Source organism: Nematolebias whitei, chromosome 19 (genome assembly GCF_014905685.2).
Source record: "Nematolebias whitei isolate Nwh7 chromosome 19, NemWhi1, whole genome shotgun sequence".
NCBI lineage: Eukaryota > Metazoa > Chordata > Actinopteri > Cyprinodontiformes > Rivulidae > Nematolebias > Nematolebias whitei.
In genome coordinates this window covers 40374075-40401498 of record NC_056516.1, presented here as the reverse complement: position 1 = coordinate 40401498, position 27424 = coordinate 40374075, and the positions used below count along the sequence as shown (strand labels likewise).

At 43.7% G+C, this 27424-nt stretch overlaps 1 protein-coding gene across 1 annotated transcript in view; it reads right to left on the bottom strand.

The window, feature by feature from the left end:
- Positions 1-27424, bottom strand: part of LOC119425558 (ephrin type-A receptor 7) — a 103514-nt gene that overhangs the window by 35798 nt on the left and 40292 nt on the right. The window contains exons 2-6 of the mRNA XM_037693084.1: positions 24226-24555; positions 20270-20394; positions 16104-16368; positions 12028-12136; positions 10827-10882 (exon numbers count right to left, since the gene is read on the bottom strand). Coding sequence (XP_037549012.1) covers positions 10827-10882; positions 12028-12136; positions 16104-16368; positions 20270-20394; positions 24226-24555 — 885 coding nt within the window. The remainder of the gene's footprint in view (positions 1-10826; positions 10883-12027; positions 12137-16103; positions 16369-20269; positions 20395-24225; positions 24556-27424) is intronic.

Here is a 27424-nt window from a genome sequence, read left to right as displayed (position 1 = left end):
GTGAACGATATTTTTACAGTATCCAATATTTTGAAATTTATAATGTTTGCTGATGATACAAATTTTTTTCTTTCTGGAAAGAATATGGATGAACTAATACAAATAGTAGAAAAAGAGCTAGCTGAGTTAAAAAAGTGGTTTGATTACAATAAGTTATCATTAAATGGACAAAAAACAAAATTTATGGTATTTTCTGGTAATCGGATTTACAATAATGTAAAGTTACATCTAAATGGAGTTGAAATCGACAGAGTTTATGAGACAAAGTTTTTAGGTATCATTCTGGATAACAAACTTAGTTGGAAGCCTCATATTGAATATATTAGAAATAAAGTCTCAAAAACTGTTGGAATATTGTTTAAAATAAAAGATTTAATAAATGTAAAAGGCTTGCATATTATATACTCTTCTTTGGTTATGCCCTATTTGTCATACTGTGCAGAAATATGGGGAAATGCTAATAAAACAACTATTGACATATTAGTAAAGTTACAAAAAAAAGCAATTAGGCTTATTAATAAAGTGGGATATTGTGAACCAACTAATAAACTTTTTATTCAAAGTAACACCTTAAAAGTTAATGACATTGTTTATATAAAAATACTGGAAATAATGTATAAAGCAGTGAATAAAAGTCTTCCTTCTGGAATTCAGAAATTATTTAAGTTAAGGGAGAGTAATTATAATTTACGAGGTTTATTAATATTTGAACAAGCTAAAGAGAAAAGTAAAGTAAAATCTAGATGCATTTCAGTTGTCGGTGTGAAATTGTGGAATGAATTGAATGATGAACTCAAATTATGTGCTTTTTTGTTGAGCTTTAAAAGGTCCATAAAAGGTAAAATTATAAAAGCTTATACTGTTATGTAGATGTATATATGTAGTGTTTAACAATGTATGTATGTAATGTAAGTATGCTTATACATATACACAGACATATTTTTATATAGATATGCGTATATGTAATGTATGTATATATATGGACAGTAGATATATTTTATTATTGAAGACTGCTGAGTCTATGAACAGGGTAGGCAAGTATAAGCCTCGGCTTCAGCCTATTCCTTTTTTGGTAAATTATTGATCTGTCAAAAAGTAGTCTATATTGTTTTCCTTTTTCTGTAATGCTAATTTACCAAAATAAAGTTGAGTTGAGATGTAAACGGTCCCACCCAAGAGTGTGGACATACACTGGACCTTGTTTTAACTCATGATATGACTGTTAATATTCTTGTTATTGGTGATAATGTTTTTCAACCACATGCCAGTCCGGTTTGAATTCACCCTCCCCCATCTAACTCCTAAGTCATACATTCCTGCACGTAGGACTCGGACCATTAACCACTTCACTGCCACACGTTTCACAGATGTTTATAACTCTGAAATGATAATTCAGCCCCCAGTGTTTCTCACCACCACTGAGGAGCTGACATCCCAGTTCAACTCTGTCTGCTTAAAGACTATGGATCATGTTGCGCCTGTTAAAACCAAAAAATCAAAAATCAAAGCAGAACCTTGGCTGAGTGATGTAACCAAGGCCGTTAGGCAGCAATGTAGGAGGTGGAGCGAAAGTGGAGGAAAGACAGGCTGCAGGTCTCTTTCCAGATACTTAAAGAGAGTTGGCGCTGTTATCAGAAAACAGTAAAATCTGCAAAATCAAAATTCTTCTCTGATATAATTACCTCAAACTCTCACAACCCACGTGTCCTCTTCTCCACCCTAAACTCTGTTCTCCACCTCACTGAACCATCACCTCTGGAAGCCTCGACTGAGCTGTGTGACAACTTCTTACATTTCTTTTTGGAAAAAATTGCGACCACCAGGGCTCTCATTTCCCCTCCAACTCATGACCCATCCATCCCACCTCAATCTGTAGTTCCTTTTGACCATTTTGAACCCATCACTCTATCTTCTCTAGAGCAGGTCATGTGCAGCTTGAAACCTTCTGGCTCCCCCTTTGATGTGGTCCCCCCTCGACAACTAAAGGTGTAAGAGTTGAACTTGCTGCAGCTCCAAGATGGCCGCCAATCAACCACAGCTGACGACCATCTACCTGACGAGCTCCTGGGCTACATAAGGCTGCAGTCAAGCTCTTCTCGTCGCTGGAGCATTACTTCCTTTCTGGTAGTTGTGCCTCTAGCCAGTATATTGAGTATATGAAAAGGATATCTTACCGTGTATTTTTGTGTCTACAGTTTTCTGGTCATCTCGGATCCGGCCCTTGGTTCTTCCTGTGTCGGAGTCTCGCCTCTGTTGCCTTTGCCCTCCAACCACTTGCCTGCCTTGGGATTTTCCCCCACAACCTCACCCCACAAGGAATTACCTGTAAGGAAAGACAAAACAATTTATTCCACCATTTGAGCTGCCTCCTCTCGACTCCTAGACCTGACTTTGTCTCTCCCTTTTTCAGGAACCCCAGGCCACCATTTTGTATATACATGTCAACCCATTCACTGTAAATAATAAACACTATTTTGCTTATTTGAGACTTGTGTCGTTCTGGTTCTCGTTCATTCTGGGTAGTCCGAATCATAACAGATAATGCTCCAGCCAGACTATACCCAGAACGAGACCAGAAGCGAACAAGCATCATCATCCGCTAACGCTGAGAACATGGACAATTTGGGAGAGGTTCTTAAGAAGATTATGGCCCAACAACAGAGCACCCAGTCAAACTTACTGGAATTAGGATGCATGGTTCATGCTATTAACCATCAACTTGTTTCTCCTTCCCCCACAGCCGCAGCTTCGCCTTTAAAGAGTCCTACTGAATTCAGCCCTGTAAGTCATTCCACAAACCAACAACTGTTTATTAAACCTTCTGAACTTTTTTCTGGAGACCCTGATCAGTGCAGAGGTTTTCTGTTACAATGCAAACTCGCTTTTAAGGGGGCTCCCCAGTATTTTTCTTCCGACATTGCTAAAATCAACTTCTTCATTAATCAACTCAAGGGAAACACTCTAAAATGGGCTACTTCATTTCTGCACCTCCATGAACTAGAGACTGTCTTTTGACACTCTACTCACCGAGTTTTGTAGGATTTTCGACCGTCCGCTGCAGCAATCCAACGCCGAGAAACGTCTGCTGGGATTACGGCAGGGCCGGCGACCGGCGTCCGAACATGCTCTCAACTTCCGCATCCTGGCGGCCCAAACAGGTTGGAACGACAGAGCCTTGCAAGGTACCTTTTTGAATTCTCTGTCCGATTATGTGAAGGATCAGATCGCCGCCCGTGATGAGCCGTCTAGTTTCGACGCGCTAATTAACTTAGCGATCTTCCTCAACAAACGCTTCCGGGAACGCCATAGGGAGCGGGACTACAACTCCCAGAATCCTTCCGGTTCCGCAGAACTGCTGAGTGGGGCTTACAACTACAGTTTCACCCCAGAAGACTACAAGTCCCAGGGAGAGTTTTCTAACACACAGTTAGATCGGGCCGAACCAATGCAGATTGGTCATACCCGTTTGACTCCTCAAGAGAGGCAGAGACGTAGAAAATTGGGCTTGTGTATTTATTGTGGGAAGAACGGGCACTTTGTAGCCTCCTGCCCACTTCAGGGAAACTCCAACGTCCACCAATAAAGAGGGAGATACGGGTGGGCACGGCATCAATCTCCACTCCTTTGAGACTTACATTACCTACAGTAATTTTAATCAACCAAAATCGTTTCACAGTCACAGCCTTAATTGATTCGGGCGCCGAACAAAATTTAATTACTCAAGATTTGGTTAAAGAGTTCTCCCTTCCAGTCAAGGGGATTGAGTCGATCTCTATAGCCGGGGTTACAGGGGAGTTTTTGGCCCAGGTCAATTTTAAGACGGCAGATCTTCATTTAATAACCTCGGGAAACCATCATGAGACCACTAGCTTTTTTGTATTCGAGTCACCCAACTCTCAATTAATCCCTGGGTACCCCTGGCTTAAGAACCATAATCCCCACATTAATTGGGAACTGGGAAGGGTAGAGAGGTGGAGCGACAAATGTTTAAAGTGCTGTCTTCGATCAGGGGTCTCAAACATGTCCAGGCCCAAATCAGAGTCCTGTGAGACCTACCTGTCCGGTGTTCCATCCGAGTACCACGATTTAGCTCCTGTATTCAGCAAACAGCGGGCCCTATCACTACCTCCACATCGCCACTACGATTGTTCCATAGACCTCCTTCCGGGAGCCTCTCTGCCTTCTAGCCACCTTTTTAATATCTCCGGTCCTGAGAGGGAGGCTATGAGGTCGTACATTGAGGAATCCCTCGATTCAGGGATTATTTGCCCATCAACTTCACCTCTAGGTGCAGGATTCTTTTTATCACCAAGAAGGATAAGTCTCTGCATCCTTGCATCGACTACCGTGAACTCAACAACATCACTATTAAAAACAAATACCCCCTTCCACTAATCAATTCCATCCAAGAGCAGTTACAACCAGCCACCATCTTCACTAAATTGGACTTACGCAATGCGTATAACTTGGTTCGCATTAGACAAGGCGATGAGTGGAAGACCACATTCAGAACCCCGTTGGGTCACTTTGAGTACCTGGTGATGCCTTTTGGGCTCACTAACGCTCCTGCAGTATTCCAGGCTTTGGTTAACGACATGTTAAGGGATTTTATTGGGGACTTTGTTTTTGTCTACCTCGACGACATCCTCATTTATTCAAGAGACAAGAACGAACACGTTAACCATGTTAGAGCAGTTCTGCAAAGACTCTATGAAAATCAGCTTTTTGTGAAGGGTGAGAAGTGTGATTTTCATGCCTCATCTGTGTCCTTTTTGGGGTTCATCTTCGGGGAGGGTTTTTTCAGAACTGACCCCGAGAAAACTAAGGCAGTGGTGGAGTGGCCAGTCCCGAAGACAAGGAAACAGCTGCAACGATTCCTGGGGTTTGCTAATTTTTATAGACGTTTCATCAAGAACTACAGCCGCATCGCCGCACCCCTATCTCAGCTTACTTCCACTACCAGAACATTTAAATGGGCTCCAGAGGCCGACGCTGCTTTTGGTAAGCTAAAGGATTTATTCTCGTCTGCTCCCATCCTTTGTCACCCAGACCCCGCACGGCAGTTTATCCTCGAGGTGGATGCATCCGATACTGGAGTCGGCGCGGTCCTATCCCAGAGGTCGTTCCTGGATGGCAAGGTACACCCTTGTGCATTTTTTTCCCGCCGTTTGTCCCAAGCAGAGAGAAATTACGATGTGGGCAATAGAGAATTATTGGCCGTTAAATTAGCTTTGGAGGAATGGCGCCATTGGCTTGAGGGCACAGAGACTCCCTTCCTGATTTGGACAGATCATAAGAACCTTACATATTTGAGAGAGGCTAAACGGTTAAACCCCAGACAAGCACGCTGGTCCTTATTTTTTAACTGTTTTAACTTCACGCTGACTTTCTGACCTGGTACTAAGAACATCAAGCCTGACGCTCTCTCCCGCCAGTTTTCTCCTCCAGACACTCCTGAGCCTATTGAGGGCATCATCTCCCCGGTCTGCATTGTCGGAGCCCTTACATGGCCTATTATGAGAGAGGTTCGTGAAGCCCACCTGACGGAACCTGATCCTGGCACTGGTCCCCCTGGCACTTTGTTCGTCCCCTCACATATGAGGCCTAAGGTACTCGACTGGCTCCACACCAATAGACTATCGTGTCATCCCGGTACAGCACGTATGCTGTCTCTTACGAAGAGACATTTCTGGTGGCCCACTCTTTCTAAGGATGTCAAGGACTTTGTTGCGGCCTGCTCCACTTGTGCTAGGAACAAGACTGGTACTCAGCCTCCTGCCGGTCTTCTACAGCCTCTGCCAATGCCCAGCTGTCCCTGGTCTCATATTTCAGTGGACTTCGTCACCGGGTTGTCCCCTTCAGAAGGTAACACCACTATTCTGACTATCATCGACAGGTTCTCTAAAGCAGCACATTTCGTCCCACTACCCAAGCTCCCGTCGGCCATGGAGACAGCTCAGATCTTGGTCCAGCAAGTGTTTAGGATTCATGGCATCCCTGCAGATGTGGTCTCTGACAGAGGACCACAGTTTATTTCCCAAGTTTGGCGTCATTTCTGCAGGACAGACAATGGGGGCGTCCACCAGTCTCACTTCGGGTTATCATCCTAAGTCAAACGGACAGACTGAAAGGTGCAATCAAGAGTTGGAGACCACCCTGAGGTGCATTGTGGAGCGTAACCCCTCAGCTTGGAGTCAACATCTTGTGTGGGTCGAGTACGCCCACAACTCGCACACCTCCTCGGCCACAGGTATGTCACCTTTTGAGGCTTCACTGGGCTATCTCCCTCCCTTGTTCCCCAGTCAGGAGACAGAGGTGTCAGTGCCGTCTGTCCAGCACCACTTCCGCCGTTGTAGACGTGTCTGGCGCAAAACAAGGACGGCTCTACTTCGCACTGCGGCTCAGAATAAGAGGTTCGCGGACCGTCACCGTTCTGCCGCACCTTCTTATCAGGTGGGCCAGAAGGTGTGGTTATCCACTAGAGACATTCATCTCAAGGACACTCTCAGGAAATTGGCTCCTCGCTTCATCGGTCCCTTTACCATAGATGAAATCATCAATCCCTCGGCTGTGCGCTTACAGCTCCCCAGCTCCTTGAGAATCCATCCCACCTTCCATGTTTCTCAAGTAAAACCCGTTTCAGAGAGCCCATTTTGTATATACATGTCAACCCATTCACTGTAAATAATAAACAGTGTTTTGCTTATTTGAGACTTGTGTCGTTCTGGTTCTCGTTCATTCTGGGTAGTCCAAATCATAACAAAAGGAGGTTTTTCCAACTCTAGGTCCGTCCATTCTTGCCATAGTAAACAGTAGTTTATCCACTGGTGTGGTGCCAAAATCCTTTAAACATGCTGCCGTCCAACCTCTCCTGAAAAAACCAAACCTTGACCCCCTCAGTCGTTTCCAACTACCGGCCTGTCTCCAAACTCCCATTTGTTTCTAAAGTACTGGAGAAAATACTCGAGTCCCAGTTGAAGTGCTTCCTGGAGGATCACGCCATCTTAGAGCTTTTCCAACCTGGCTTTAAACCTCTCCACAGCACTGAAACTGCCCTGCTGAAGGTCTTTAACAACATCTTCAGATCCACAGATACTGGTGATTCTGTGCTGCTTGTCCTGTTGGACCTCACAGCCGCCTTTGACACCATGGACCATGAGATCCTCATTGCTAGGTTGGAGCAGTGGGTGGGCGTCACAGGATCAGCCCTCAATTGGTTCAGATCTTACCTCACTGACAGATCCTTTTGTGTCTCCATCAAGGATTTTAGTTCCGCAGAGGCAGAGCTTAAATGGGGGGTTCCGCAGGGGTCCTCTCCTATTCTCTTTATACCTGCTGCCGCTTGGTGCTATTTTCCAGAAACACAACATGCCCTTCCACTTCTATGCCGATGACTGTCAAATTTACTTCCCCTTAAGACACAATGGTACATGCTCTATTCAACTGCTGCTCAACTGCCTGGCTGACATCAGGGACTGGATGGCTTTAAATTTTTTGAGTTTCAATGAAAAGAAGTCTGAAGTCATGTTGTTCCCTCCCAACGACACGATCACAAACCACTGCATCGACCTCTCCGCTCTAACCCTGTCAGAAAAACAAAGAGTCACTAATCTGGGTGTGATGATGGACCCTTCCCTGATGCTTAACAATCATGTAAACATGATTAAATCCTGCTTCTTCCAACTGAGGCGGCTGTCTAAACTGAAGACCATATTGTCCAAAAAGAACCTGGAGACAGTAATACATGCATTCATTACATCTAGGCTTGATTACTGCAATTCACTCCTGTTTGGTATCAGTCACACCTCCATTGCACGACTACAACTGGTCCAGAATGCAGCAGCCCCATTTTTAACCAGTACAGGCAAAAGAGAGCACATTACACCAGTTTTGGCCTCACTGCACTGGTTATCGGTTCACTTTCAAATCCAGTTCAAAATACTCATGTATGTCTACAAATCACTGAACAGTGCCCCCCCCCCCCCCCCATCTCTCTGATTTGCTACAACCGTATGTCCCACCACGCTCCCTGAGGTCAGCAGACCAGTTGCTCCTCACAGTTCCAGGAACTCGTCTTAAGCGCAGAGGTGACAGGGCCTTCTCTGTAGCAGGACCAAGACTTTGGAACGAGTTACCTCTGCTTGTCAGACAGGCCCCCTCCCTCTCGGTTTTCAAGTCCAGTTTAAAAACTCACTACTATTCAGTAGCTTTCAACACCAGATGATCTGTGTTTTGATCCTGTACGCTCCACACTGGTTTGTCGTCATTATCTGCATCGTTTTTATGTCTATATTCTGATTGACCTCATTTTGTATTTTGCTTTGTGTGTTACCTGTTGTTCTGTCTGTACAGCTCTTTGGTTGGCCTTGTTGCTGTTTTAAGTGCTCTATAAATAAAGTGGTATGGTATGGTATAAAGTTTATTAATAAAAAAAAAGTACAAAACAATTCCATAACAATATAAAAAAGATACAAAAGATTTAAAATGAAAGGCAGCAGAAAGAAGAAAAAATCTTATTATATGTATATGTATGGTATGGTATAGTAAGTGCACGCATTCTCCGGTAAAAAATCCCAGTTTTTTTAATGAAAGACTGATTGCATATATAATAATTGTTTTAGTTTTAGATTTAAGATATGATGTGTATGTTGTGTTAAATTTTAGAGTTGATTTTTCTCAGTTCATTTCTTCACACCAGGGGCGATTCTAGAAGCCCTTTTTAGGGGCCTTGGCCCCCCAGTGTTGACAATGGCTCTTGGCTTGAACAACACAGTGTGTATTAGCATTAGAATTATTGTAGGGGGGACATATTGGTGCGAGGTCTGTGGGTCCTCCCCCATAACTTTTTGAATAAAGTAGCTGCTATTTCCTGCATTCTGGTGTATTTTAACAGGTTTTAAAACATCTATGTTTACCTACATAAGTAAATCCTTTATTCAATAACTGTTTTATAAAGCATGGCACAAGAAGTAGCACTAAGCTTTTTGTTTGTCTTTAATTTAATTTAATTTTTCTACCTAACACAGGAAGCTGTTAGCTCTGGAAGCAAACTGTTAAACAGCTTTGGACACAAAGACCCTTGTCCCACACTTCAACAGAGCAGGTAAGATACATAACATCTTGTAATCTCTGCCTGGTGAGGCTCATTAAATAATTATAAAATATAATAAGTGAAATAAAGAAAAATTGAGCTTCTGTAATTTATAATTGCAAAGGTCACATTTTCTTGACTTAATTTCAATTGTAAATCTCTTGTTTTTGATCAAATATTTTTTCCAAAAGAAAGACCAACAGATTGTAACTTGTAGTCACTGTGACACTATTTTGACTCGTGCACTGTCTTCTTTCACTTTCAGGTTCCACAAGGCTCTGGACTGGTCCAGCTGTGGAGAGACGAGTTGGAACACCAGACCTGCAATGGTCCAGTCTGTAAATGAAGCTCTGAAGTCTGGGAAGATGCACGACATCATGCTTCACCCAAACGAGCTCGTTACCTCGACCACACAGACTGAACTTCTTGAGGACGTCGTCCAATGTATAATAATGCCTTTAAACATTTTTATTTGTTGAGTTCTCTGCTTGGTACATTATTTTTATTTGTTTGTTTGTTTAAACAATTTAAAACATGACAGTGATGTCACTGTTTAAAGGAAACAGTTGCTCAATAAATTAGTAAAATGCAACTTGTTGTGTTTGGGTTCTTTCATCTAAGGTAGACATGGTGTGACCCATGGACTGGTTTAGATTTTTTGTTTTTACTGGAACTGACCTTCAAAAGAGCCAGAAACAGACTCAGCAGCTGATCCTCCGTAGAAACATTATATGGACTACAGGCCATGGATTGTTTGTTTTATGACATTTAGTGAAAGTTTTTGTTTGGATTAAGGAAATAAATGTCTCTATTTCACCACAGATGAACTGTTCCTGTTGCCATGTCTTTTGAAATAAAACTGCACAACACAAAGTAATTTAAACAGGAATGGGTAGAAGATCAAATAAAATTCAATGTATTTCTTAAAAATTAAATGAAAAACAGGAGCAGGACAGGAGTGGGAGTCTTGTTACCAGGAGTGGGACAGGACAGGAGTGAAAATCCACTCCCATGTCATCCTCTATAAGGGACCTACCTGAAGGAGTGAGGAATCCACCTGAAGAAGTGAGGAACCCTCCTGAAAGGGTGACGGACTGTCCTGAAGGGGTAAGGAACCCTGCTGGAGAGGTGAAAAACCCACCTGAAGTGGCGAGGAACACTTCCAAAGGGGTGAGGAACCTTCATGAAGGGGTGAGAACATTTCCGAAGGGGTGAAGAACTCTCCTGAAGGAGTGAGGAATCCACATGAAGGGGGTGAGGAACTCTCCTGAAGGGGTGAGGAACTCTCCCTCGCTCTCAGACTTTCTGCTCTTCTAGTTTCTCTGAAACAGAACAAAACGCTTTCTTCTTCTTTGATGCATTTTTTCACCTTATCTGACTGAAAGTCCCTCTCCTCACCACCTTCCAGCCATCCCCTCTTCTGAACCCAAAGATCCACTCGGTTCTCCTTCCCCAGAACCAAAAGAACTGAAGAACGTTCTCAGACATTCAGAGCTGCAGCAGCTCCGTCACCGAGAGGTCTACTCAAACAAACTTGTCCAAAACAAAAAAAAAATGGAGAGACAGAGTGATGGGGTTCTGTCTGACAGCAGAGAATGATGGGAAATGTAACAACACACAGGAGAACCTGTGGAACATCAAAGCAGCTGCTGGAACCTTTCTTCACATTTAGTCACAGCAGAACAAAACAGCTCTGAGAACAGCAGGAGACCATGGAGAACAGGTTGAGACTCACACTGGAAGTAGAGCTCCTCGTCTCCCTCCTGAGAAGCTTTGCTGTAGCCACACTGTCTGCAGAGACAAGAAGACAACAGTCAAACACATGTGGAGCTGCAGAAATAAATTGAATTCAACGTTTCATTTTCTATTTTTGTAAAATATCTTAGAAACAAAACATTTATTTCAGGCTTTTCAGCTGCTTCGTTTTGAATCCTCACAACATTCTTGTGTTGAAGTCTGATTTCAGAGACTGGCCTCCGGTTCACACAGTTATTACCTGCTCCAGCTCGTATTTTAGAACCAACAGAAAACAGGATTCATAAAAGAGAATTTATTTTAGTCACTTTGTTGGAGGTTTTGGACCCACTAATACAGATGAATCCAAGAATCTCAAAAAATAACTTTTATCGTTTTAAATAAAAATGCTGCCGTAGCAACAACCCTCCAAAAACCTCAGGAGGCTCAAGGAGGAGTGAGGAGACAAAGCAGCCTGTCACATGGAGCTCCTCTGAGGTGGACAATACAGAAGAAACGGACTGATGAGGACCAGCTGAGCTCAGTGTACATGCAGTGCAGGTGTGAGTGGGCATGGCCATAGCAGGACAGGTAGAGACTGAGAAGGAATGAACATCCATCCATCCATTATCTTTACCCGCTAATTCCATTTTTGGGTCACGGGGGTCACCGGCACCCATGTTCAGCAATCACTGTGCGAAGGGCAGGCTACACCTGGACGGGTCTCCAGTCCATCACAGGGACACATAGAGACAAACAAGACAAACAACCATTCACTCTCTCACTCACACCTAGGGACAATTTAGAGTCACCAATCAGTCTAACATGCATGTTTTTGGTCTGTGGGAGGAAACTGGAGTACCCGGAGAAAACCCACGCATGCACGGAGAGAACATGCAAACTCCACCCAGAAAGGCCCCTGGACCGGGGTTTGAACCAGGGACCTGCTCGCTGAGAGGCAGCAGCTCTACCTGTTGCACCACCGTGCTGCCCAGGAATGAACATGTGGTACACAATCACAAAGAATCAAATTGAATCGAATCAAACAAACCCAGACCAAACCAGGAACTATTTTAATATTTTAACTTCTCCTCCGTTTGTTTTTTACTGCAATAAAAACTGAACTTATGGCAAACACACACACCCACACACACACACACAGTGCTGAGGTTTTTATGATGTGAGGGGATTGGACAGCATACCTCCTCCAGATGAGAAGCCCCGCCCCCATGGAGAGCAGCGTGATGAGTGCGGCCACCGACACGATGACGATGATCACCACCGGATTCTGTTCACTGGTCGCCAGCGCCACTGGACCCAACACAAACACACAGAGTGAAAGCTGCACATGCTGATCATTGATCTGCTCAGAGGGAAGAACACACGGAGGGAAAGTGACTGGTAACCCTAGTTCTGGTTCTTGGTTTGTCCTGCTCTGATTGGACATGCTCACTGGGATTGTTCATCTTTTAAACTGTTCATCACATCATAATTAACAATTAACTCCACGTGAGTGGTTTTATTGTCCAATCTGCTGACAGAAGCTGAAAACAGAAATAACAAAATCACATCATCCGCATAAAGCAGAGACCAGACACCCTCCTCTCCTTGACTGAACCTTGAGATCCTGTCCATGGGCACCACAAATAGGATCAAAGACAAGGGACAGCCCAGGTAGAGTCAGAGTCAGAGATTCTTTACTGTCGTTCGCAACCCATGTGGTACATGTGGTGGAACAAAATTATGTTCACAGGGTCCCAGTTACCATCCATCCATCCATTTTCTTCCGCTTATCCGGGGTCGGGTCGCGGGGGTAGCAGCCTAAGTAGGGAGGCCCAGACTTCCCTCTCCCCAGCCACTTGGGCTAGATCTTCCGGGGGAATCCCGAGGCGTTCCCAGGCCAACTGAGAAACATAGTCCCTCCAGCGTGTCCTGGGTCTTCCTCTGGGCCTCCTTCTGGTGGGACGTGTCCGGAACACCTCACCAGAGAGACGTCCAGGAGGCATCCTAAACAGATGCCCAAGCCACCTCATCTGGCTCCTCTCGATGTGGAGAAGCAGCGGCTCTACTCTGAGTCCCTCCCAGATGATCGAGCTTCTTACCCTATCTCTAAGGGAGAGCCAAGACACCCTGCGGAGAAAACTCATTTCGGCCGCTTGTATTCGAGATCTCATTCTTTCGGTCACAACGCAAAGCTCATGACCATAGATGAGGGTAGGAACGTAGATCGATCGGTAAATTGAGAGCTTTGCCTTTTGACTCAGCTCTCTCTTCAACATGACAGATCTGTACAGCGCCTGCTTCACTGCAGACGCTGCACCTATCCGCCTATCGATCTCACGCTCCATTTTTCCCTCATTCGTGAACAAGACCCCAAGATACTTGAACTCCTCCACTTGGGGTAGGACCTCCTCCCTGACCCAGTGAGGGCACTCTACCCTTTTCCGGCTCAAGACCAGGGCCTCGGATTTGGAGGAACTGATCTTCAGGGTTCCCATGAGGGACGCGGTCGAACGCCTTCTCCAAGTCCACAAAGCACATGTAGACCGGTTGGGCAAACTCCCACGCACCCTCTAGGACCCTGTTGAGAGTGTAGAGCTGGTCCAGTGTTCCACGGCCAGGACGAAAACCGCACTGTTCCTCCTGAATCCGAGGTTCGACTATCCGATGGACCCTCTTCTCCAGAACCCCGGAATAGACCTTACCAGGGAGGCTTAAGAGCGTGATTCCCCTGTAGTTGGAACACACTCTAAGGTCCCCCTTTTTGAATAGGGGGACCACCACCCCGGTCTGCCAATCCAGAACAACTTCCCCCGATGTCCATGCAATACTGCAGAGTCACGTAAGCCAACACAACCCTACAACATCCAGAGCCTTAAGGAACTCCGGGCGAATCTCATCCACCCCTGAGGCCCTGCCACCGAGGAGCTTTTTAACCACCTCTGTGACCTCAGCACCAGAGATTGGAGGGCCCGACCCAGGGTCCCCAAGCTCCGCTTCATCAGTGGAAGACGTGCCAGTGCGATTGAGGAGGTCTTCAAAGTATTCCGCCCACCGACCTACAACATCCCAAGTTGAGGTCAGCAGCACACCACTCCCAATATAAACAGTGTTGGTGGCGTACCGCTTTCCCCCCCTGAGATGCCGGATGGTGGATCAGAATCGCCTTGAAGCCGTGCGGAAGTCATTCTCCATGGCCTCTCCGATCTCCTCCCATGCCCGAGTTTTTGCCTCAGCGACCACCCAAGCCGCATGTCGCTTGGACTGCCGGTATCCATCAGCTGCTTCCGGGGTCCCACAAGCCAAAAAGACCTGATAGGACTCCTTCTTCAGCCTGACAGCATCCCTCACCGACGGTGTCCACCATCGGGTTCGAGGGTTGCCGCCACGACAGGCACCAACGACATTGCGGCCGCAGCTCCGGTAAGCTGCCTCGACAATAGAGGCACGAAACATGGTCCACTCAGACTCAATGTCCACCACCTCCCTCGGAACATGTTTGAAGTTCTCCTGGAGGTGGGAGTTAAAACTCCGTCTCACAGGAGACTCTGCCAGACGTTCCCAGCAAACCCTCACAATACATTTGGGTCTGCCAGGTCTGACCGGCATCCTCCCCCACCATCGGAGCCAACTCACCACCAGGTAGTGATCAGTGGACAGCTCCGCCCCTCTCTTCACACGAGTGTCCAAGACATGTGGCCGCAGATCAGATGAGACGATGACAAAATTGATCATCGAACTGCGGCCTAGGATGTCCTGGTGCCAAGAGCACATATGGACACCCTTATGCTTGAACAAGGTGTTTGTTATTGACAATCCATGATGAGCACAGAAGTCCAACAACAGATCACCACTCGAGTTCAGATCAGGGGGGCCGTTCCTCCCAACCACACACCTCCAGGTCTCATTGCCCACATGAGCACTGAAGTCCCCCAGCAGAACAAGGGAGTCCCCAGGAGGTGCACTTTCCAGTACCCCCTCCAAGGACTCTAGAAAGGGTGGATAATCTGAACTGCCGTTTGGTGCATAAGCACAAACGACAGTCAGAACCCGTCCCCCCACACGTAGGCGGAGGGAGGCCACCCTCTTATTCACCGGGGTGAACCCCCAACACACAGGCACCAAGTTGGGGGGGGGGGGCAATAAGTATGCCCACTCCTGCTCGGCGCCTAGAGATTCATGTGTCTAACAGCCTCAGGGTAGAAGCTGTTCCTCAGTCTAGTGGCTCTACACTTAATGCTCCTCAACCTCCTTCCCGAGGGGAGCGGGGCAAAAAGTGTGTGTGCTGGGTGAGTGGGGCCTTCATGATGCAGGTGTACACCCAACTACTTGTAGCTGGAGACCACTTACACCGCAGATCCTCTTATATTCAGGGAGGAGTAGGTGAGTTTGTTCCTTCTGAAGTCCACAATCATCTCCTTTGTCTTCTTCACATTGATGTGAAGGTTATTCTCTTTGCACCAGCTCTCCAGGTGTTCCACCTCCTGCCTGTAGCTGGACTCATCATTGTTTGTGATGCATCCCACCACCGCTGTATCATCTGCAAACTTTACAATGTGACAGCCTGGATGTGTAGATGCACAATCATACATGAGCAGAGTGAACAGGAGGCGGCTCAACACACATCCCTGAAGAGAGCCAGTGCTGAGGGTTATGGAGGAGGAGAAGTTGTAGATCCTCACAGACTGAGGTCTGTTGGTTAAGAAGTCCAGGACCCAGTTGCAAATGGAGGGACTTAGTTCTAGTGTGAGTAGTTTGTCCATCAGGGTTTGGGGGATCATGGTGTTGAAGGCAGATGTGAAGTCCACAAAGATCATACGGACGTAGGAGTTCTTCTGGTCCAGGTGGGTGGAAAGCCACACTGCTCTTCCTGAATCTGAGGTTTGACAATCGGTCGGAGCCACCCTTCCAACACCCTGGAGGAAACCTTCCCGGGAGGGTGAGAAGTGTGATCCCATGATAATTAGAACAATGGATAATTGGTATTCCCCATTTACTCAGTAAATATAATGGAATAATGGATAAAATAAAGTGAAATAAAAAAAAACACCTTATGTTCAATGTCTTCTTGTAGTCTGACTCTGTCCGACTGTGTGTGTGTCTGTCTGACTGACTGTCTGACTGTGACTCTGTCCGACTGTGTGTGTCTGTCTGTCTGACTGACTGACTGTGACTCTGTCCGACTGTGTGTCTCACTCAGCCAATCAGGGTCTGGTTCCACAACCAGTCGAGGTGGACTGGGAGGAGCAAGAGGAGGCTTCAGACTATGAGTACTCACACTCGCTGAGAGTCTGCAGCTCCATGGGGGTGCTGTATGCTCCATAATCAATGGATGGGGGTGGAGAAGAGGAGAAGGTAGAGGAAGAGGAGGACATAGTAGATGAGGAAGAGGCAGCGAGAGCAGAGGAAGACAGAGATGAAGAGGGGGCTGGTGTGGAGAAGGGGCGGATGAGGAAGACATAAGTCGTTCCAGGTTTCAGGTTGCTGATGCTGATCTGGGTGGCTGAGGTTTTCACAGTGGAATAACTCTGGTGCTTCTGGTCCTGCAGAAACACACACACCGAGGTGAGACAGGAGGAAAAAGAGGAAGAATAGTCAACGGAATTTAAACACATAGAGCCGTCTTCATGAAAGGACTGAATCCAAAAATATTCTCTACACTAGGACACAGAAACCAGCTCGGTTCTGGTCATCTGGTCTCCAATTCTTTGGTCTCATGTTTGGTTTTTATTGGATATGTTTATCAATGTGTTGTACATGGTGGAAGCTCATATTCTATTCAATGCAATTCAAATTTTATTTATATAGCACATTTAAAAACAACAAAGTGCTACAGACAAGAATTACAACATCGTACATAAAAATATGATAAAAGAAATAAAATTGAGTTTAATAAAAATACAAGTATAATAAAATTTACAGTAAAATAGCAATAAAATAATAGTACTAATAAAATCAAGACAACTATTGCATATTTTCTGCAATTTCCCTAAAACTCAAGTCAGTCAAGTACTAATTTGAGTGAAGGCCACAGAGAATAGATGTGTTTTCAGTCTGGATTTAAACTGATCTACTGACAGAGAGAGCTTAACAGACAGAGGGAGACTCAAAAAGCGTTCAATACAAAAACAAATGGACTTTATTTGTAACAGAAGACGTTTCGCTCCTCATCCGAGGAGCTTTCTCAATTCAAAGAGCAGTGAGCGAGGGGTTCAGGTTATAAGGCTGAGTGAGATAAGACACACACATATGTAGATTGGCAGTTCACACCTAAAAACCTTAACAGTAGGTCTTTGTTCATCTAATTCACAGATGAGGCCCCTCAGTTCCCATCAGGTGTGAAAACCGGCTGGGAATCTGTTTTAAAGTTGCATTGTATGTTTTAGAAAGTGGAAATCTGAGGCCTCCTCCTCTGTTAAGAGACGGCTTTTCTCTTTCTACATAAATTGCTTCCTTCACCCCCCTCTCAAACCATCTGTGTTCTCGGTCCAAAATGTGCACATTTTGGTCCTCAAAGAGTTATTTCAAGTTCAATGACAGTTTTTACAGACAGAAGCATGGCTGTGCCATGGGATCTCCAGTGTCACCCATTGTTGCCAATCTCTACATGGAGGAAGTGGAACAGAGAGCCCTACACTCCTTTGAGGGAACAACACCAAGCCATTGGTTCCGATATGTGAATGACACCTGGGTCAAAATCCAAGCCAAGGAAATAGAAGCGTTCACCAGACACTAACTCGGTCGATAACAACATCAAGTTCACCAGAGAGGATGCAAACAACAATAAGCTGCTTTTTTTGGACTGTTTGGTTCAGATGGAGAGAGAGGACAGCCTCAACATTGAAGTTTACAGAAAACCAACCCACACAGACCAGTATCTTCTGTTTGACTCCCACCATCCACTGGAACACAAACTCTCTGTCATCAGAACTTTACAACATCGGGCTGAACGTGTCCCCACAAAGACAGAAGGTAAGGAAAAGGAACTGAAACACATTCAAGAAGCTCTTCAAACATGTGGATATCCTAACTGGGCTTTTGTCAAGTCAGCAAGGAAATCTACAAAACACACTAATAAACAGAAAAAGGAGAAGAACAGACGTAAAAACATTGTCATCCCTTATGTTGCTGGAGTATCAGAGAAATTCAGAAGGATCTTCAACAAACACAAGATCCCAGTACATTTCAAACCCAGCAGGACCCTCAGACAGAGGCTGGTCCACCCTAAGGACAGAACACCCATACACAAACAGAGTGGTGTAGTGTATGCGGTCCAGTGCAGCGAGGACTGTCCAGACCTCTACAATGGAGAAACTAAACAGCCTCTTCACAGACGCATGGCTCAACACAGGAGAGCCACCTCCTCTGGACAAGACTCAGCTGTTCACCTCCATCTCACAGATAAGGGACACTCTTTGAGGACCAACATGTGCACATTTTGGACCGAGAACACAGATGGTTTGAGAGGGGGGGGTGAAGGAAGCAATTTATGTAAAAAGAGAAAAACCGTCTCTTAACAGAGGAGGAGGCCTCAGATTTCACTTTCAAAAACATATAATGCAACTTTAAAACAGATTCCCAGCCGGTTTTCACACCTGATGGGAACAGAGGGGCCTTGACTGTGAATTAGATGAACAAAGACCTACTGTTTTAGGTTTTAGGTGTGAACTGCCAATCTACATGTGTGTGTGTGTCTTATCTCACTCAGCCTTATAACCTGAATCTCTCACTCTCTGCTTTTTGAATTGAGAAAGCTCCTCGGATGAGGAGCGAAATGTCTTCTGTTACAAATAAAGACCAGTTGTTTTTGTATTGAACGCTTTTTGAATTTATCATGTCCTGGATGACTGAGAATCTTCACCAGCACAGAGGGAGACTGTTCCACAGTCTGGGTGCTGCCACAGACAAGGCTCTGTCTCCTCTAGTCTTCAACCTCACTTTAGGGACAGACAGCAAAAGCAGGCCGGCTGACCTCAGGGCTCTGGATGGCGTGTATTGCTGCAAAGCTCGCTTAGGTAAGATGAACCCGTGGGGTTTAAACATATCTTTATATCATATCCACTCTCCTGTAAAAGTCTGGGTTTGATTTCAAAAGATGAAAACGAGATGACAGAGAATGTGTGAGCTTTTATTGCCAGCTGTTTAAATCTGGATCGGATACACAGCTTGGTAGAAGGACAGAAGTTTAACAGAATGCTAAAGGATTGGATCATGTAACTGACAGGTGTTTTTCTTGACCAGGTGTGTCCTGTTCAATTCAATTCAATTCAGTTTATTTCTAAAGTGCCAAATCACAACAAAGTTGTCTCAGGGACTTTACAGGAACATTCACATAAAAGCCAATTAGTAAAGTTCTCTATCTAAGAATCCAGCAGACAAGTTGAATCTTGGCTTCGTTGCAGTCTCCCATCCTGAGCAAGCACAGTGGAGACAGTGGGAAGAAAAACTCCCTTTAACAGGAAGAAACCTCCAGCAGAACCAGGCTCAGGACAAGCGGCCATCTGCTTTGACCGGCTGGTTGAGAGGACAGGAAGGAGAGACAGACGAACACAGAATGGTAGGTCCAGATATAGGTCCAGGTATAGGACCAGGTCCAGATATAGGACCAGGTCCAGGTATAGATCCAGGTGTACCTGAAAGACAAAAATATGTCAAGGATAGAAATAATTAATTAAAAATACAAAACAGGTTGAGCAGAGTAAGTAAAGACAGTAGCAGAGTGAAAAGAAATGTGGTCAGTTTGTCCTCCAGCAGTCTAAGTCTATAGCAGCAGAACTAAGGGACAGCTCAGGAAACCCAAGCCGACCCTAACTATAGGATTTATCAAAAAGGAAAGTCTTTAGCCCAGTCCTAAAACTGGACAATGTGTCAGTCTCACGGACAGAAACTGGAAGTTGGTTCCACAAGAGAGGAGCCTGAGAACTGAAAAATCTTCCTCCTATTCTGATTTTGAAAACTTTATGAACCACAAGTAAACCTGCAGCCAGAGAGTGATGTGCTCCGTTAGGAAAATATGGAACAATAAGATCTGTAAGATGGAACTAGGTTGTTGAGAGCTTTGTAGGTTAGAAGTAAGATTCTGAATTTAATTCTGAACTTGACAGGGAGCCAATGGAGAGAAGCTAAAACTGGAAAGATACACTGCCTGGCAAAAAAAGAAGTCACCACCAGTCGACTGACAGAACTGACTCACCGATTGTCAGTCGGTGAGTCAGTTCTGTCAGCTGGAGAGTGGTTTCTGTCTTTTAGTGAGTGGGTTTTCAAATACGTGAGTAAAGAATAAGCAAACTTAACCCACCGGGTTCTGTTTTAGAATCGTTTTTTGAGTTGACTATCTGAAGAACTTACACAGGTTACTTGTGCATCTAGTTCCCATCAGAGGATTTTGTTCCATAAAGCGATGAAATGTTCAGTTTTTTCAGCCATAACAACTGAGAGTTTTACCTTCTCAAAGTACTTGATTTCGTACTCTGTGTGGCTGCTGTTTGGGGATGAGGGCTCCCTCCACACCAGCGTGATGCTCTTCTGCTCTATCTTCTCTGCTCGCAGCTCACTGATCAGAGACAAAGCTGCAGAGGAAGAGGAGGAAAACCATGAGAACCATCAACCACATCAGAGTTTGTGGCAGAACCAGTAAGACGTGGAGCTGATGTCCTGCACACAGTGTCTTCCTGCTGTCCAGAGATTGTAGCCTGCAGAGTGAGCTGTGGCTAAAGGAAACCTTATCGTTCTCATCAGATAACAACAGACAAGATGAATTCCCTCCTAATCAAATGTAATGGCTGCACTCACAAAGCAAACAAGCTCAATACTGACAGAAAGCAATGCTTGGATTCTGGGTCAACAAAAGACTGTAATCCCCAAGCTCCGCCCCCATGTGTTTAACTGCTAAATAAACTATGTTTAATTTAGTAAGAAATAAGTTGTCTGTGGAAAAAAAGAATAATAAGCTAGACTTGGTTTGATTTATAAATTAAAGATTCATCAGCACCATCAGGGCGCGGTTCGTTTTAAAACTCAACATTTAGAGCTCATCTCCTGACATTTAACCTTTGATTCATCTCGGTCCTGACACATTCGTAAGTCCTGATTACACCATCTGTTTGTGAGAGGCTGTTATGACCCGGCGCAGCTAGGAAAAGGAAAGGTAACATTAAACCTATATGGAAATAGGTTTTGATAAATAAAGTGATTTATTATCCAGTCAGTTAAGATTTAACATACGTAAGTGAACAAAAACAGGTTCTTTCAAAAGTACTAATTACCATTACCATCAGTTATGCATTATAAATTTAACTATTAACAAAAGTTATTGTTGGAGAAAAACGCTCTCACTTACGTTGTTTACCCAAACAAACCCCGCCAGATGGGAGCAGAAGAATTTTCGCTGGTTGCAAGGTTCCGTCTCAAACTTGTACTAAATGCCGACAAAACCAAAAAGCAAAGGGATGCTGTTTTCAAACAGGAAGTTGGTCCCAGCAGTTCTTCCTCTGATTTTATCCTCAAATGGTGTCCCTAATGAGTTTGTTTAATTCTACAAATATTTGAGTATCTTGGTCGACTCACATCTCTCTTTTAAGCTCCATGTGGAAAACTTGGTAAAGAAACTGAAAGTTAAACTGGGTTTGTTTTTCAGAAACAGATCCTGTCTAACCCTGAATCAATCAATCAGTCAATCAACTTTATTTCTATAGCACATTTTAAAAACCGCAGGGGTAGCCAAAGTGCTGTACAATCAGACAAAAAGATAAATTAATTAAGACAATAAAAACATACAACGCATACACAAAAAAGCATAAAAACATACCAGTTTTATGGCAGGTGTGTGTTAAGATGCCATAAAAGATAAGATCCCGTGTTAAAAGCCAAAGAATGAGTGTTTTTAAAAGAGATTTAAAAACAGGAAGAGTGGAGGCCTGACTGACACTCAAAGGTAAATTGTTCAATAACCTGGGAGCAACAACAGCAGATGTTCTGTCACCTCTGAGCTTCAGCCTTCAGGGACTGTCAACAGCAGCTGATCAGCTGATCGTAGGGATCGGGGAGGGCAGTACGCCTGAAGCAGCTCAGACAGATGTGGTGGGACAAGGCTGTTCAAGCATTTAAAGACAAACAGCAAAAGCTTCAAATGAATTCTGTAGTGCACAGGGAGCCAGTGAAGGGACGCCAGGACGGGAGTGATGTGCTCGCGCCTACGGGCCTGAGTTAAGAGGTGAGCAGCAGAGTTCTGCACAAGCTGCAGACGAGCAGGAGGGGTCTGGATAATGCCTGCACACATTCAACAGTCCAACAGTAGCAAATCCCTCCTTAAACAAACGAGGTGGGAAAGAATCTTCAGGGGAACCAGAGGGCCTCATGTGACCAACTGTGTCCACTAGAAAAGAGGAGGACACCGGCTCAAACTGATCAAAAATAGATGAGTAGTGTAAAGGAACAGAGGGATCATTGGAAGGCTGAGAAATACAAGCTCTGGTTGACATAATTTTATCAGTGAAGAAGTGGAGGAAACTTTCACAGACTTCAGTGGAGGCATCAAAATCATCAGACTTGGGAGCATGGAGAACAATATCTTTGTCCTGATGCATGCTCAATAATCCAGGTAGAAAAATCTAAAAAAAAGTTAAGTCTGGTCCTGAGCTGTATTCAGCTCAGTCTTTTATAAATAGCTATTTATGAGCTGAATACAGCTCCTCAGACTGAAGAAGTCTTTTGGATGAAAGACGAAATGTTTCTACAATTTTTTTGTTTTGCTTTTTGAATGTCCAGAGGACCAGACTTAACTTTTTTAGATTTAAATATAGATGTTTTTGTAGAATCTGGTTAATCAGATTTAATTCAATTCAGTTTATTTATAGAGTGCCAAGTCACAACAGAAGTCATCTCAGGACACTGAACAGAAACATTCATATATAAAATAATAATTTAACACTATTTATCTGAGGAGCAGCTTTGAGTAACTCGTCGCAGAACTCTCATTGGCAGGACTTGAATTCTGGACACACCTCCAGAATCGGTCCTAAAGTGCAGGTGCAAATCCAGGCTGAGCAGAGTTGGGAGGATTAGGAGCAGTGCAAATGGGGCATAAACAAAGGTTGAATGAATCGCCTGGGACCTCATGTACAGACTTGCGTGGATTTTCTACTGAAATAATCTAGCTGTTTTTGTTGCTTTTTTGGCATATTTTTTGCAAAAAAAAATCTGTATGCCTTTTTGTAGCTGTCTGTGGTTGTTGCTGTTGTCCATTGTTGTCATGATTCTTTGATGAAATCAGGTCTCTCTTGTAAAGGAGTCCTCGAGGCTCAAAGGAATTTACCTGTCTAAATAAAGGTTGAATGAAAAAATACTGCTTACAATTAAATCGCACAAATAAATCCAGATGAATGAAACCGTGCGCATACACAAATCCAACCACACTTATTTCATACGTCCCAGTCAACATGGAATTGAGCGCAGAGAAGGGAATAACCACCTCCTCCCACGAGACGCCTACATTTTAATATGTAAATGAATTTAAATCTGCCCTGCACCTAAGGAATGTCCTCTCTGCACTAAAAGCATGTCTATACACAGAAAAATAAGGAACGTCACTGAATGTGAGATGGAGACACTCCTAAATGAGGTAGAGGCTCATTCTGTTTGCATCACTGTCCTCTGACATTACATGGTTGTGTGAAGAGTTTGTTGATGTTTGTGTTCAGAGATAAGTAAACAGTTTGTTTATGTTTGTGTTCAGAGACAAGTGAACCATTTGTTGATGTTTGTGTTCAGAGACAAGTAAACAGTTTGTTGATGTTTGTCTTCAGAGATAAGTAAACAGTTTGTTGATATTTGTCTTCAGAGACAAGTGAACAGTTTGTTGATGTTTGTGTTCAGAGATAAGTAAACAGTTTGTTGATATTTGTCTTCGAAGATAAGTAAACAGTTTGTTGATGTTTGTCTTCAGAGATAAGTGAACAGTTTGTTGATGTTTGTCTTCAGAGATAAGTAAACAGTTTGTTGATGTTTGTCTTCAGAGATAAGTAAACAGTTTGTTGATGTTTGTGTTCAGAGACAAGTAAACAGTTTGTTGATGTTTGTCTTCAGAGATAAGTAAACAGTTTGTTTATGTTTGTGTTCAGAGACAAGTAAACTTTTTTTTTATGTTTGTGTTCAGAGACAAGTAAACAGTTTGTTGATGTTTGTGTTCAGAGACAAGTAAACAGTTTGTTGATGTTTGTGTTCAGAGACAAGTAAACAGTTTGTTGAACCTGCACTCCTCCTGAGAACACCTTATGAAATGGGATTTAATTCATTATTATGATGATTTCTCTTTGGACCATGCTAAGTTTTTTCTGGTCCTGTTTGTCCAGAAGACCACGTGTTCTGGAACCCACCAGGTCCAGATGGTAAAGTGGACTTACCTGGAAGGCTCGTGGACACGTTGACCTGGGAATAGAACCTCTTGTTGGGCAGTAGTTCTGACACCCCGTTCAGGGCCTCCACAGTTAATGTGTAGTTGTTGTTTGGGAGCAGATTGACCACAGTCACAGTTCTGTCCACTAGTCCCGCCTGATGAGGGACGAAGCCCACGTTGGCCCCGCATGGCTCGCACCGCCCCCCCTCACAGCGCTGACAGCCCACGCTGTAGGTCAGGTCCGCTCGGCCACCGGCATGCAATGGTGGGGACCATTCCAGGATCAGGGTGGACTGCTTCAGAGTGTAGATCAAGTCTCTGGGTGGGGAGGGGGGTCCTGGGGAGACAACAGACTGTAATCATACATAGAGAGAAAACCAAACTTCTGTTTTGATGCATGGATGGACGGACGGACGGACGGACGGACGGACGGACGGACGGACGGACGGACGGACGGACGGACAGACAGACAGACAGACAGACAGACAGACAGACAGACAGACAGACAGACAGACAGACAGACAGATAAAAATATGCAAACATGACATTAACATCCATCTTTACATCAAAGAAGTTTGAGCTCAGTAATTCATGATACCTTTTTATTATTTAATGATTTAATCACTTGTGGTATGAAATAAAATTTTGTCCTGTTTCTTGAGAATAAAAGAAGGCAGTACCTTCACCCTGAACAAGCAACTCAAATGAGGATCTTAGGGGATGTGTGTTGCTATTATCTTGTTTGTCTTCTTCATAACTCTGTCCATGTATATTTTTTCCATACTGGTCAGACTGGTCCCTAACAGTTTGCTGCCTGTAGTTACTTCTCAAGGATTTCTTCTGAGCCTCTGTAGCATTGCCAAACCAACAGATGTTACAAAACGATAAAATATCCTCAATAAAAGCAGAATAAAACATTAAAAGTATTGAATTATTGATTCTAAAAGAACCCAGTTTTTAAAAAAAAAATACATCCTCGGCTGAGTCTTGGTGCTGATAAGGTCAGCCTATGAGTCCCACTTTAAGTAACAGTCCAGAACCACACCCAGATACTTGTAGCACGAGACAGTTTCAATCTGCTCTCCATCGATGGTGGTTGTAGAGAATGACTGAACCGTCCTGTAGCCAATAGTCCTTTCTTTTGGGTTTTTTTTGTGTTCAGAACCAATTTTGATTTTTTTGCACCAATTAATGAAGAAGTGCAGAACTGGTCCATGCTCCTCTTCCTTGTTGTTTAAGAGGCTTACCAGGGCCGTGTCATCAGCATATTTAATTAGATGTCTATTTGGGAAAGTCTTTCTGCAGGAGTTTGTGTAGAGAATAAATAACAGTGAGGCTAACACACAGCCTTGAGGAGAACCAGAGCTGGTAGTTGTTTGTCAGAGAGTGTTGAACCCACTGTGACCTGCTGGACCCTACCTGTTAAAACGCTGTAATCCATAAAACCAAGCTATGTGAGATTAAAAACTCTTGTTAAGATCTCTGTTAAAATCCTTGGCTGAATGGTTTTAAAAGCTGACAAGAAATCCACAAATACATTTTTTACATGGGTTTTTGGGCATTTGGATGCTGCATCCATCCATCCATCCATCCATCCATCATCTTTACTTGTTTCAGACACCCCCACCGACCCACCCCCCTTCCTTCACTGGACACAGATGGATCCATTATGTTCTGATGTTCCTCCAGCGAAAAATAAAACTGAGTGGAAAGAAAACGCATCACCTGGGAGCAGAAATCTTATTGTTCCTCCAAAAACTGTTTCTGATTTTCCTGGTGCATGCTCAATAATCCAGGTAGAAAAATCCAAAAAAGAGGATCAGATTGAACTTTTTTGGATGTTTCTGATTTTCTTCTCATATAGAAAAGAAGAAACTGCAGGACTAAATGATGAACCATGTGTTTTAATAGCAGCAAGCCAGAACCTGTTCTGTTATCAGAGGTTCTACCAGTTCTCACAGAACCTTCATGTTCCACTTCTTCCATCTGGTCAAATATTAAATCCATCTGGTTTTGACTGAAGGACAAATGAGATTAAGTTTGAATGTTTGTAAATAATGAGTACTGAACAGAAATTAACCGTCATTATTTCTGTTTACAAAGGAGAAGAAACAAGTTCATAGAATCCTCCTCTTTATAATTTATAAACTAATTAATCAATCAACCTTTATTTCTACAGGTAAATCCCATTGAGCCTCGAGGACTCATTTACAAGAGAGACCTGATTTCAACAAAGAAAGATGACAACAATGGACAACAGCAACAACAATAAACAGTTATAAAAAAGCATACTACAGTTTTTTATTTTTATTTTTAACATATAGGATGGCTAAAAGGAAAAAGGTAACAAAACAAAAAACAGCTAGATTCCAAGACAAATATAGAAAACTAAAAACAGGAACATGTCTGCATTGGACCCTGCCAGGTGTCCAACAGATTCTTAAAGCCACTTAGAGAGGTCAAAGGTCGAGAGCTTCAAATCTTTTTGTAAGATATTCCAGGAAACAGGAGCGGAGTAGGAGAAGGTCCTTTTGCCTAGTTCAGTCCTCACTGAGGGAACACAATGTTAGTTAATTAGTTTGTCCACTTCTACTTTAATATCAGGCCTTCAAAAATCATAACATGTAAATATGTATAAATCTAGTAACACCAGAATTCATCATTTATTGTTAAATATTGTGATAAATCAACGTGATATTTGTCATTTTAACAAACGTGGAGTTTCTGTATTCTCAGGAACCATCCATGCAGTTTTTGACCTGCTTCTCCATTCTGGGTCACAAGCAGCTGGTGAGAGATGGTGGACACCTGGACAGTTCTGCAGTTCATCACAGGGACACCTGGACAGTTCTGCAGTTCATCACAGGGACACCTGGACAGGTCTCAGTCCATATTTGGGACACCTGGACAGGTCTCAGTCGATCATAGGGAAACCTGGACAAACATTATCACTTTTTTCATTTATTTATTTATACAGATTAATAGCATTGAGCCTTGGTGACTCTTTTACAAGTGAGACCTGTTTTAGACAGACAAACAAACAAAAGTGAGGAAAAGAGAAAAAACAAAATATATACATATACATATATATAAATACATATATATATACACACATATACATATATATATATACACATATATATATATATATATATATATAAATATACACATATACACACATATATATATATATATATATATATATA